At 43.9% G+C, this 11,991-nt stretch overlaps 1 protein-coding gene across 3 annotated transcripts in view; it reads left to right on the forward strand.

Annotated features, from left to right (window-relative positions):
• Positions 1 to 11,991, forward strand: part of mgaa (MAX dimerization protein MGA a) — a 34,794-nt gene that overhangs the window by 7,838 nt on the left and 14,965 nt on the right. For 2 of the 3 annotated variants that reach the window (XM_024437029.2, XM_042329905.1), the window contains exons 3-13: positions 7 to 1,897; positions 2,919 to 3,006; positions 3,085 to 3,195; positions 3,407 to 3,532; positions 3,681 to 3,794; positions 5,444 to 6,192; positions 6,401 to 6,677; positions 6,904 to 7,055; positions 7,164 to 7,278; positions 7,445 to 8,007; positions 10,477 to 10,780. In XM_024437029.2, coding sequence (XP_024292797.1) covers positions 7 to 1,897; positions 2,919 to 3,006; positions 3,085 to 3,195; positions 3,407 to 3,532; positions 3,681 to 3,794; positions 5,444 to 6,192; positions 6,401 to 6,677; positions 6,904 to 7,055; positions 7,164 to 7,278; positions 7,445 to 8,007; positions 10,477 to 10,780 — 4,490 coding nt within the window. Of the gene's footprint in view, positions 1 to 6; positions 1,898 to 2,918; positions 3,007 to 3,084; positions 3,196 to 3,406; positions 3,533 to 3,680; positions 3,795 to 5,443; positions 6,193 to 6,400; positions 6,678 to 6,903; positions 7,056 to 7,163; positions 7,279 to 7,444; positions 8,008 to 10,476; positions 10,781 to 11,547; positions 11,710 to 11,991 lie in introns of all 3 variants that reach the window. The other variant, XM_024437028.2, reaches the window with a different exon arrangement.

The raw sequence follows: 11,991 nt of genomic DNA on the forward strand, positions 1-11,991 counted from the left end.
GAACAGTACAATAGGTCCTCCCCAAAGTAACTTCACTGAGCTGATTCGGGAGTGTCATCTGAAAATAAGAAGGTGCAATGTGGAGATAACCAATACAGCTTGCAATGTTGAGCAAACAGACACTAAGGGCATGGTTGCCAAAGGCAAAGTTGTGGAAGTAGCTGTGAATTACAATTTTTCCCAGATTCCTGACGTGTTGTCGAAAACTATTACAAAGGTGGGACCCCAGGATGATGGGAATACGATTGACAGTGAAAAGGACCACCTCTGTTCATCTCAGTCCCAGGAACCTGTGAAGACCCCTGTGTCTATCAATGACCATTCAGCAGATGAAGTTGAAAGCAGTCAAAAGGCTTCCCAAAGCTCCTCAGTGAGCTCTGAAGCAAAAAGGACAGGTTCTGATGAACAGCAGCAGGGGAAGGCTAAACCACACAAACGACCTGAACCTGTGCCTTTGCCCCTGCTTGCACTCTACCTTCAACAGTTGAAGTCGAAATCCAGACCTTTTAGGACCAAACCAAAATCTCCTTTGCCTTCTACTTCATCCCCATCTTCTACTGTTCTAACTACTGACCCTACTGGCCCAGCCACTGACCCTACTGGTCCAGCAATGGTCCCCACTGGATATGCTGTTCTTCCAGCCAGTGATTCTGTAGTTCGAGCCACTGACCCCACTGGGCAAACCACAGACTATGCTGGTGTACCCACCGATATGTCAGTCCCAAACACAGATTTTTTGGTTCCTGCCACAGACTCATTGTTACCAGAAGCTGACCCAGTTTCACTTACTGCTGATCAGTCGTTACTTGTCGCTGAACCTACCTTATCCATTACACTATTATCCCCCACTCCACCCCTCATGTCGCCATTCCCTGACCCATTGTTACCAGCCCCCGACTCATTAATACCAGCCCCTGCCTTGTCATCCCATGCCCAAGAACTGCCATCCCCTGTACCTGTCACATTGAACCTACCGGCTGACCTATCATTACTTACCTCTGACCATCCCTCAAATGCCCCTGCGCTGTCATCAACGGCTAGTGTTGCCACTTTGAAACCTGAGTGTACCCCATCGTTATTATCCCCTGGCCCTTCACTAGGAGGCTTTGAGCCATCATCACCTGCATCATTACCAGATCTTGAGCCCCCTTTACCTTCCCCTGTTCAATTGAAACTGGTCCCAGCCCCATCCGTACCTGTACCTACCTCGTCATTCCCAGCCCTTGAACAATTACCGTCCCCGAACCTTTTTGTACTCTCCTCTGAACTTTCATCACATGCATCACTGTTAGCACTACCTGCCCCTGATCCTTTTTTAACAACACCCTTTATCCCATTGTTGCCTTCCGCTCACCTTAACCCATTACCCTTTGAGGCAGTCTCATTTTCATCTAACTCTCACCCTGGCTCACTTGCTCTGGACCCTGGCTTATCCTCACCTCCCCTGGACCCCGCCTCATCATTTCAAGTCAATTATGAACCATTAACACGCCCTTCTACACCGTCTCCACTCCCATTCCAGTTATCTCCTTTTTCATCGTTAGGTCCCGACCCATTGTCACCAACCCCTTCACTTGCCGACCTCACTCACTTTTTCTCAATCTCTGATGAACTTGAGATGACGGAAGACTTTCCAAGCAGTGAGGCGGCTCCTGTCCTATGTCCTCATGTCCCAATTTTAATTACCCCTAGTGTACCAGTTGGTTCTACTCTACCAGTTGGTTCTAGTCAGCCAACCCAGAGCATTAAACCCCAGAGATCTAAGAAGAGATCTAGGACAGGAGTGAAATCTGCCAAGAGTGATCCACTCCCAGTGATTGGGGGACCCACAGATGTCACCATGCAGCCCAACCTGGAGGAAGTTGAGGAGCAGCTGTTCGTCTCTTTCACCTCCAAGGTAACACATAGATTGTTAAATGTATTTCCATCTGTCAGCATTTTTGGTAACACTTTACTTGCATTCACAACACATTTATGAAACTGTTTACAACCCCGTTGAGTGTTACAGGTCATTCATAACAACCTTCGTACCACAATTATACACAAGTGTTGTCCTAAGAACACATGTTTTTGGTTTATCTTGGCAGAGAACAATATGTAAGTCTTAACATGACAATTACAATTGGTGCTTTGGCCAGAACTTGATCCAGGCCAGGTACACTCTTTACACCAGATCCACCTTCTCCCGGATATTGTCAAAGAAAAGTTCGTCATTAAATTGGATAATTCCAAGGGCTGTTTACTCAGTGGCATCCTGCCAAATTGAGAGATCACAAGAGAAGATGCACAACGCTCACTGTCACTAACTGTTGACCCTTTGTTACTCCAAACCTGCTATGTGAAAGGGGTTATAAATTCCTTATGTATACCCCCTTCAAGTAAAGTGTTACTGTTATTTCATGTTGTGCCACCTGTGTTTCCTCGGTTCTTGTTTAAGAGGCAAGTAGATCATTAACAAGGAAATCCTTGCTTTGGTTATATTTGTTATAAAGTGAATAAAGGAACGTTTTTAAAATGTGTTTTCAACAGTCCACACTTTATTTAAAAAGAAAATGCAATACAGTACAATATAATACAGCATACAATTTAATACAGCATATTTAATACAGCATATTATAAGCTGTACAATAAGGCATAAGGGCTTATACGTGCTCATAACAAGTAACAAAGCATTCACTATATCTATTGGTTTCAAGTAAAGTGTCACATGTTTAATTATTTGCACACTGTATATAGATGTTTCTATTGTGTTATTGACGACTTTTGTCTATCCCATGTCTAACTGTGTTGTTTTTGTCACACTGCTTGGCTTTATCTTGTCCAGGTCGCAGTTGTAAATGATAACTTGATCTCAACTGGCCTACCTGGTTAAATAAAGGTGAAATAAAATGTAAAAAGTAAAGTGTTATATATTACAGGAAGCACTTGAAGTCCACCTAGGAGAGCCTGCATTTCGTGAGACGACAACCGCACAACCTGAGAAAACCCCTGAGGCGAAAGAGAATGGTACAGAAAACAACAATTTGATCCATCATGTTCCCAAGCTGCTGTTATGTGACATCTATTAAACTATGTATCTTTCAGTGGGAGGATCTGAAACCACAGAGGAAAGAATAGCTGCTTTCGAGAAGGTTCTTTTGGACGATCTGAAGGTTATGAAGCATCGGCAGGTCATTCATCCTGTGCTGCAAGAAGGTAACACCAAAATAAATGGCAGTGAATGACAAGGGTATTTACTATTTATTTTTCGACAACTTACTTGCACACTAGCATGGGTAATGTCCCACTTTGCTTTTCATGACAGTGTTCCTGTCATCTTTAATGCTACTCATGATGGTAGAATGCTTTTTCATGATGCATAGTCTACGCTTGAAGATCGCTTACCTGTCATCTGTCTTCCTTGAAGTTGGACTGAAGATGAGCTTACTGGATCCCACTCTGGTCATCGACCTGCAATACTTAGGCGTCCGTCTACCTCTACCGCCACCCATGCTATGTTTAGGACCAAGCACTGCAGGATTGGCATCTCCAAGTTAGTAGTCGTTTGTTATTAGAGTTTCTGTTTTGGCCAAATGGTTGAGAGTATTTGTTCAGTAACCCGTTTAGGGTTTTATGAGGAGAAGTTAATACATATTGAAAGGAGACATTGTTAATTGTTATACCCTTCCCCCCCCCCCCAGGTGGTTCAGTTCCCTTTGTTTCCAGGACGGGCAAGACAACAGACTTCACCCAAATCAAAGGCTGGAGAGATAAGATTGTCCCTTCAGACTCCTCAGCATCCGCCAAGCCTGACGGTATAATATTTACATAAGAATCCTTATTTTCTGATTCGATTAGCTACTCCTTTGTCGGAAATATTGAATGATGCTTTAATGGTGACAAAACAAGAAGAGGGGATACAGTTGAGACTGTTTATTCTTGACATTTTAGCTCTGACTGGAGAATGTGAGTGGAGTTAAGCGGCTCCATGTCCTTTCCACACTCGCAGGAAAAAAACCTCCCACTCCAAATTTGCTCCCATTCATTAAAAATCACAATTGAACCAACACCCATTTTTGTGACTACGTGGAACTACCAATTGGTTTTTAACTATTGAAACCAAACCATATGGATTTGAATCAAAAGTATTTGAATAAACATGAAAAGGTGAATGTAAGAAGCGAACATTATTTTTTAAATAGGCTACATGTCATATTAAACAGCATGTAAACACTCTAAATCAGTCAGGAGCCAGACAGGGACCCTAAGAAGGAATGTAAATTCATTATTAAGGCTATGTTATTACAATTATTTCAAGACTATAACCAACAAAGAAATACATTGTGAAGCATTTGCGAGTTTGACACAATAGGCCGCTATGGACATAAAGTGCTCAGTATTTAAACAACATTTCGTTGTATTAAATCATTATAGTCTATAAATTGCGCATATAGACTGTGACTTACTTAGAATTAAATACAAATTAAATGAAAAATGACTTATTAGTGCCTTTTGAATTCATTTTTAGAAACAAGTTTGACCAGTCTGTGGATTCAGGCTCATGTAATGGTGCCTGGACAGCCGGCTAGCAGCGGAGAATACCCTCTCCACACTTGCAGAGCCACTGGGGATGCTAAACACCCTTTTGGCCAGGCTGGGCAGAGATGCAGAGTTTTATTTTATTTTTTCTATAGGTATGCCTAAAGGTTTTTTAGGCAAAATAACCCAATCAAAACGGAAAGCTCATTGAACGTGTGAATATGCCAGGTCTAAGGGTCCAAAATCAATTATGGCCTATTGTATAGATAACAAAATGAACCAAACGTTTAAGAGATCTGAATTTAGTTGATCATGACTTTGCTACAATGACACACTTAGTTATCTACCCACCTCGTTCCTTTCTTTTAGCATGTGCACGTAGTAAGTACACCATCATACTTTTGGGATAAGTGTCTTTACAGATTCCACAATGATTATTTTTATGTGGATGTTTGATGTAGCCAGCGTGTAACAACTTCCATATTCTGTGCGTAGAACAATGGCATCCGGTCTGTAACCTAACAGTTTAGCAGGTGACATCCAATCCCTACAATTAAGTAGATAATCCCTCTCTCTTTGTAAGTTTCCTTGTTTTAGAACCTGTGTATTTTATCAGATTCTTTATGAAAATATTTAGAGAACTCCATGACGGTAGCTAAAGCAAGGGGCTTTGTAGGCACACAAGTAGCCTACAAATGCATGCTGGGGCGGACATGCTCGAGCTTATGACGGGAGCGCCACTGGAGTGAAATTGGAGTGGGCGAGAAGGCCGACTCTCCAGCCTTTGGGAATCTCGCTCCACGCTCCAGTCAAATTGGACACTCTCCTTTTCTCGCTCTGTTCACATACTCTGGCTATGATGTCTTGAGAAAGGCCTTACATTAACCAGTGTCTGCAATATCCCATCTTCTTGTTTTTACTCTAGTATGTAGCCCAATAGGCTTTAAAGATGGCCCGAGTTCAGATGTGGTCCCGAAGAACCTGTCGGCCTTCTGCAGTGACATGTTGGATGAGTATCTGGCTAACGAAGGCAAACTCATCGACGAGCGAGCTGCCAGTTTCACCCAGACCACTGTCGTCACCCCTGTGACCTACCAGCTGCCCACCAAGAGCACCAGCTACGTCCGAACCCTGGACAGTGTGCTGAAGAAACAGGCACCGGCACCTTCTACCACCTTTGTCCCCCCATCCAAAAAAAACAGACTGCCCCTCGCATCCAAAGGACCTAAAAAATCAGAGAAATCTGAAAAAAGGCAACAGAAACAACGCTCAAAGCAGAGCAGAACTAAACCAACTTCTGCGCCAACACCATTACAAATTGCGCCACCGCCATTGATGGATCACGCAGCCCCGGCCATCGCCCACGACGACACAATTAAAACTGTGAAAAGGACTAAGAGGAAGCCGAGGGTCAAGACTCCTCCACCAGCGCAAAACTCTGTTGTGTCGAGGCCAGAGGTAGAAGAGCCACCCCCCCCTGACCTGGCTCCTGTGGAGGGCGACTCAGAGCCAGAGTCTGCCGCTGCTGAGACCAGGGTTGTTGTTCCTGGGTTGACCAAGGCCTTTCTCAGACAGAGGGAGCTGGAGGACGGGGTTGTCTGGGAGGGCAAGCATCAGACCTGTATCACAGAGGACAGGGCAACAGTCGCCCTCACCTCGCTCTTCACTTCAACGGTATGATCAGTTGCACCCATACACCATTACATCTGCTATTTGACTCATTTGTTGGGGTCTGACATGATGGAGCATAGACATTTTGGAGCACATTAATAGCTTCGATCTTATTTTGTGAGTGTTTAAACCAGCTCTACAATGGTATCCCTGAGAAATGAGCCATACTAGCACTTAATTGTCTGCATTTACTTTCCTCTTTTCTCTTCAGGGCTTTGTTTGTGAGAATCCTGCAGCTCCCATTAAGATTGTAAAGCGCAGTGCTCCTCCCTGCCTCAATGCGTTCTGCCGGCTGGGCTGTGTGTGTGCCAGCCTGGCACAGGACCGTCGTATTACCCACTGTGGAAAGATTGAGTGTATATTTGGCTGCAGCTGCCTCAGGCAGAAAGTGGTTGTGCTCAAAAACTTAAAAGGACCAGATTCCAGTGCGTCTGAAGAGGGCCCGTCCAAGAAGAGCAAGAAGAGAAAGCGGATGAGGATGGCATATAGTGAGTGTCCCCTAGTTTAAAAAACGACCGAGTTATGAAGCTCTATGACTGGTTCAAATAAATAAAGTTGAAAAAATAGTTTCCATACAGAAACAACTTTTCTATACTACATTAGATGAAATACGTTGATGCACTAGTCGTAAAATGTGTCCATCCTAATGTTGCAGTTAAATGACATATTTTGTATTGATTTCTGCTCATTTACCGGATTATTTTCTAACTTCAGCTCTGAGAGAGGCGGAGACCGTATCAGAACCAGCTCGGCGTGTGAGAACTTTGTGGAAGCACAACGATGGAGAGATGGACCCGGAGCCCCTCTTCGCCCCAACACCAGTCTGTCTTCCATGGCTTCCATTACAGGAAGAGTCTCCAGTAGTGGTGCGTCGTAGAAGGGTGTCTATCTATCCATAAGTGTTAGATACACCACTGTAAAGTGGTATGTATATTCTTACCCCCCTGCCTTTTCTAAAGGTGTATTTTTTGCAGGTGCGAGCGGAGGAAGGGACCATGACATGTGCCAGAGTGCGTGTGTTTCAAAGCAAGAGCACAAACCGACCTGAGGACATTGACAACCACTGCAAACCAATAGACTCCTCACCAGGTAAGTTCACTTAATCAAATTTGTCATAATTTTCTTAATTCCAAACATCTGTCTGCGATTTATATCTATCAGTCCATAAACCACGTCAATAATTAGTTGCATCCAACAATCATAGCCTGCCCTGAAATGTATTTCTAATGGCTGTTGACTTTGTCTCTTGATGTAGTGAGCCCTTCCAGGAAGTCAGAGAAGTCGCCCTCCCACAGTTCCCAGTACACGGAGCCCTGCAAGCGTCTGGAGATCGTGTCTGAGTGTAAGTGGAGGAGCCTGGCGGACAGGAACTTGGTGCTGAGGATTGTTTGTGAGCACATGGCCCAGGACCACCTCACCAACCCCTTCTGGGTCAAAGGCTACCTCATCAAACCCGTGTCTCAGAACCTGAGGAACGACGGCGAGAGCTGCTCTGTCCACTACAAGGTACATATCTCTCAGGTCTCGCGACCGGACGGAGTGGAGGAGGCAAACAGTGAGGAGGAATGGATGAGAGAGGAAGAAAAAGAAATGATGGAGGAAGAGGAGGGGGAGATGGAGGAGCTGAGAGGGGAAGATAAGGAGGTGGAGGAAGGACAATGCACAGAGGAGAAGCAAAGAGAGCAGGAGAACAAGGCTGTGGGGAAGAAAAAGGGTCTGAAATGGAAGGGCCTGCCTTTCTTAATAGGAATTTCTCCTGCTGGCCTCCTTACTGCCAATCTAAAGCAGATAGAAATCTCAGACAAGGAACTTGTCACGGTAAGCATTTTAAATACCTAGAGTTCCCCCCAAAACACATCTGATGATCAGTTCATTTTCCTACTTTATTGATGTGGAACGACACCCTATTCCCTATGTAATGCATAGGGTGCTGGTCAGAATTAGTGCGCTACAGTGCCTTCAGAAAGCATTCCTATCTTTTGACTTATTCCACATTTTGTTGTGTTATACCCTGAATTCAAAATGGATTAAATATATTTATTTTCCCTCCCATCTACACACAATCCCCCATAACGAAAAAGTGAAAACATGTTTTTAGAAATTGTAGCAAATGTATTTTTAAATGTAAGTATTCACACCCCTGAGTCAATTTGTAGAAGCACCTTTGTCAGTGATTACATCTGTTAGTCTTTCTGGATATGTCTCTAATAGCTTTCCACACCTGGATTGTACAATATTTGCCCATTTATTATTTTCAAATTTCTTAAAGCTCTGTCAAATGGGTTGTTGATGATTGCTATACAACCATTTCCAGGTCTTTCGATAGATTTTCAATTAGATTTAAGGCAAAACTGTAAGTTGGCCACTCAGGAACATTCACTGTCTTCTTGGTAAGCAACTGGCCATCTGTTTTAGGTTATTGTCTTGCTGAGAGGGGAATTCATCTTTGGAAAGCAGACAGAACCAGGTTTTCCTCCTGGATTTTGCCTGGGCTTAGCTCCATTTTGTTTATTTCTTTATCCTGAAAAACTCACCAACTCCTTAGCGATTACAAGCATACCCATAACATGATGCAGACACCACTTGTAACGGTTTTCCTTAGGTGAAGGAGAGGCGGACCAAAACGCAGCGTGGTGGTTATTCATGTTTTTTAATAAAGACACTAGACATGAATAAACTAACAAAAAACATAAACGTGGAAAACCAAAAACAGCCCTATCTGGTGCAAAACACAGAGACAGGAACAATCACCCACAAACACACAGTGAAACCCAGGCTACCTAAATATGGTTCCCAATCAGAGACAATGACTAACACCTGCCTCTGATTGAGAACCATATCAGGCCAGACATAGAAATAGACAAACAAGACATCTAACATAGAATGCCCACTCAGATCACACCCTGACCAACCAAAACATAGAAACATACAAAGCAAACTATGGTCAGGGTGTGACACCACTATGCTTGAAAATATGGAAAGTGGCACTCAGTAACGTGTTGTGTGTTTGGTGGCAAATCCTGCAACACTTTGCATTCAGGACAGAAAGTTAATTGTTCAGCCACATTTTTTGCAGTATTACTTTAGTGCCTTGTTGCTAACAGGATGCATGTTTTGGATTTAAAAAAAAATCTGTATAGGCTCAACTCTAACTGTTTTAAAGTCACTATTGGCCCCCATCTACCAATAGGTTCCCTTCTTCAGGAAAGCATTGGAAAACCTTTCTGGTCTTTGTGGTTGAATCTGTGTTTAAAAATCCACTGCTTGACTGAGGGACCTTACAGATCATTTTATTTCAGATGTAAATGATTTATTATACTGAACAAAAATATAAACGCAACATACAACAATTTCAATGAAATAAATTCATTAGGACCTAATCTATGGATTCCACATGACTGGGGAAATGGGTTGGCCTGGGAGGGCATAGGCTACCCACTTGGGAGCCAGGTTCACCCACTTGGAGGCCAGGCCCAGCCAATCAGAGTGAGTTTTTCCCCACAAAAGGGTTTTATTACAGACAGAAATACTCCTCCGCATCCCCCTCAGACGATCCCGCAGGTGAAGAAGCCGTATGTGGAGGTCCTGGGCTGATGTCGTTACACGTGGTCTGCAGTTGTGAGTTCCGGTTGGATGTATTGCCAAATTCTCTAAAGTGATGGAGGCTACTTATGGTAGAGAAATGAACATTCAACTCTCTGGCACCAGCTCTGTTGCACATTCATGCAGTCAGCATACCAATTGCACGCTCCCATCAAAACTTGAGACATCTTTGGCGTTGTGTGCACATTTTAGAGTGGTCTTTTATTGTCCCCAGCACAAGGTGCACCTCTGTAATGATCATGCTTTTTAAGCAGCTTCTTGATATGCCACACCTGTCAGGTGGATGGATTATTTTGGCAAAGTAGAAATGCTCACTAACAGGGATGTAAAACAAATTTGTGCACAAAATCTGAGCAGATCTTTATTGCGTGTGGAACATTTCTGGGATCTTTTATTTCAGCTCATGGAACATGGGACCAACACTTTACATGTTGCATTTTATATTTCTTCCACACTTTGACATAATGGGTTATTGTGTGTAGGCCAGTGGGGGAAATAATCTACATTTAATCCATTTTAAGTTCAGGCTTTAACACAACAAAATGTGTAAAAAGTCAAAGGGTGTGAATACTTTCTGAAGGCACTGTAGAGAATAGGCTGCCATTTGGGACTCACACTATATCTAGTTCTGAGGAGAATACACATGGTCCATTGCTACTCACACTTTCCCCTGTGTATCTGTAGGTGAATGGCAGGTCCTACCCCAATGCCAAGCTACAACTGGGCATGATGGGAGCCATGCACCCAGCCAACCGACTTGCTGCTTACCTCATGGGCAAGTTACGGAGGCCTACCGGTCCAGAGCCTTCTATGGCATCCTCCGTCTCATCACAACTCATCACACCCCCCTCAGAAACCCCTGAAGATGCAAGGTCCTCCACGGGACAACCGGCCCAGTTGACAGCCACTCCTACCACCAGTCTTACCATGGTTACCACCACCAGTGTTCCCTCTGTCGTTTCAGTTGCTGCAGGCCCCAAGTCCATTGGTGAGAACTACTTTTTGTTGTTAATCGTACCTGGAATAATAGTACTATTTAAGCATTAAGGTCCGAAGAGGTGTGATATAATTAAGCAATAAGGCCGGAGGGGGTGTGGTATATGGCCAATATACCACTGCTAAGGGTTGTTCTTACGCATGACGCAACACAGAGTGCCTGGAAACATCCCTTGGCCGTGGTATATTGGCATTATACCACTTACCCCCGAGGTGCCGTATTGCAATTATAGACAGGTTACCAATCTAATTAGGGCAGTAAAAATAAATATTTTGTCATACCCGTGGTATATCAGACTCTATACCACGGGTATGACGGCACATGTATTTTTACTGCTCTAATTAGCAGCAGGTGTCCACATACTTTTGTAGTGTATATTGGCCATATACCTGACCTCCTCAGGCCTTATTGCTTAGATATACCACGGCTAAGGGCTGTTCTTGGGCACGACACAAAGCAGTGGAATACTGGAATATTTTTCCTTTTATAAACCAGTTACCTACAGAGAACAGTAAACAAGTATTTTTTTGCATGATATATTGTCTGATAAACACGTCTGGAATGTTGTTTCAGCCAATCGGCATCCATCCTGTATAGAACATTTTAATAGTTCAATTACAATTAGTTTTTTAGTCTGATGCAGAAAGCTGTTTTCCCTCAGCAATTTAATTTTGTTAGCAGTATCAAATTCATGACAGATTCACACATGTACACAAGTCGCGGGACACTGAACCTCTACCGCCATCTCTGCTCCACAGTGACTAACCTGCCCCCAGCGGGAAAGGTCTTCACACGGTTTGTGGTCAACCAAATCAGCTCCTCACGGCAGAGGCTGCTCCTCACTAGTGATCCTCCACAGTCGTTGAGTAGTATTCAGCAGCTTGCCGTGCCCTCTACCTCTCTGGTAGAGGTAGCCTCAGGTAGCTCTTATGCCGGTTCCTCCACTGGTACACCCAGTCCTGCCACCATCATTAGAAAGCCCCTCTAATCTATTTGTGCTGCTGTCTTTAGTCCCCAGCCTTCCACAGGCTAACCGTTGGTCCCGTGGCCTGCCACTTTCATATTGTCTGTTTGTGGTCGTGACTCGTGACACATACGCATAGTGCTAGCATAGCTCTGTTTAAAATCTTCACCTTCTTGCCCATATCCCAAATCTGTGCTCTTCCCATCTCATCCTGGGTTGCTCTGATGTGGTGATTGTT

Source organism: Oncorhynchus tshawytscha, linkage group LG11 (genome assembly GCF_018296145.1).
Source record: "Oncorhynchus tshawytscha isolate Ot180627B linkage group LG11, Otsh_v2.0, whole genome shotgun sequence".
Classification (NCBI taxonomy): domain Eukaryota; kingdom Metazoa; phylum Chordata; class Actinopteri; order Salmoniformes; family Salmonidae; genus Oncorhynchus; species Oncorhynchus tshawytscha.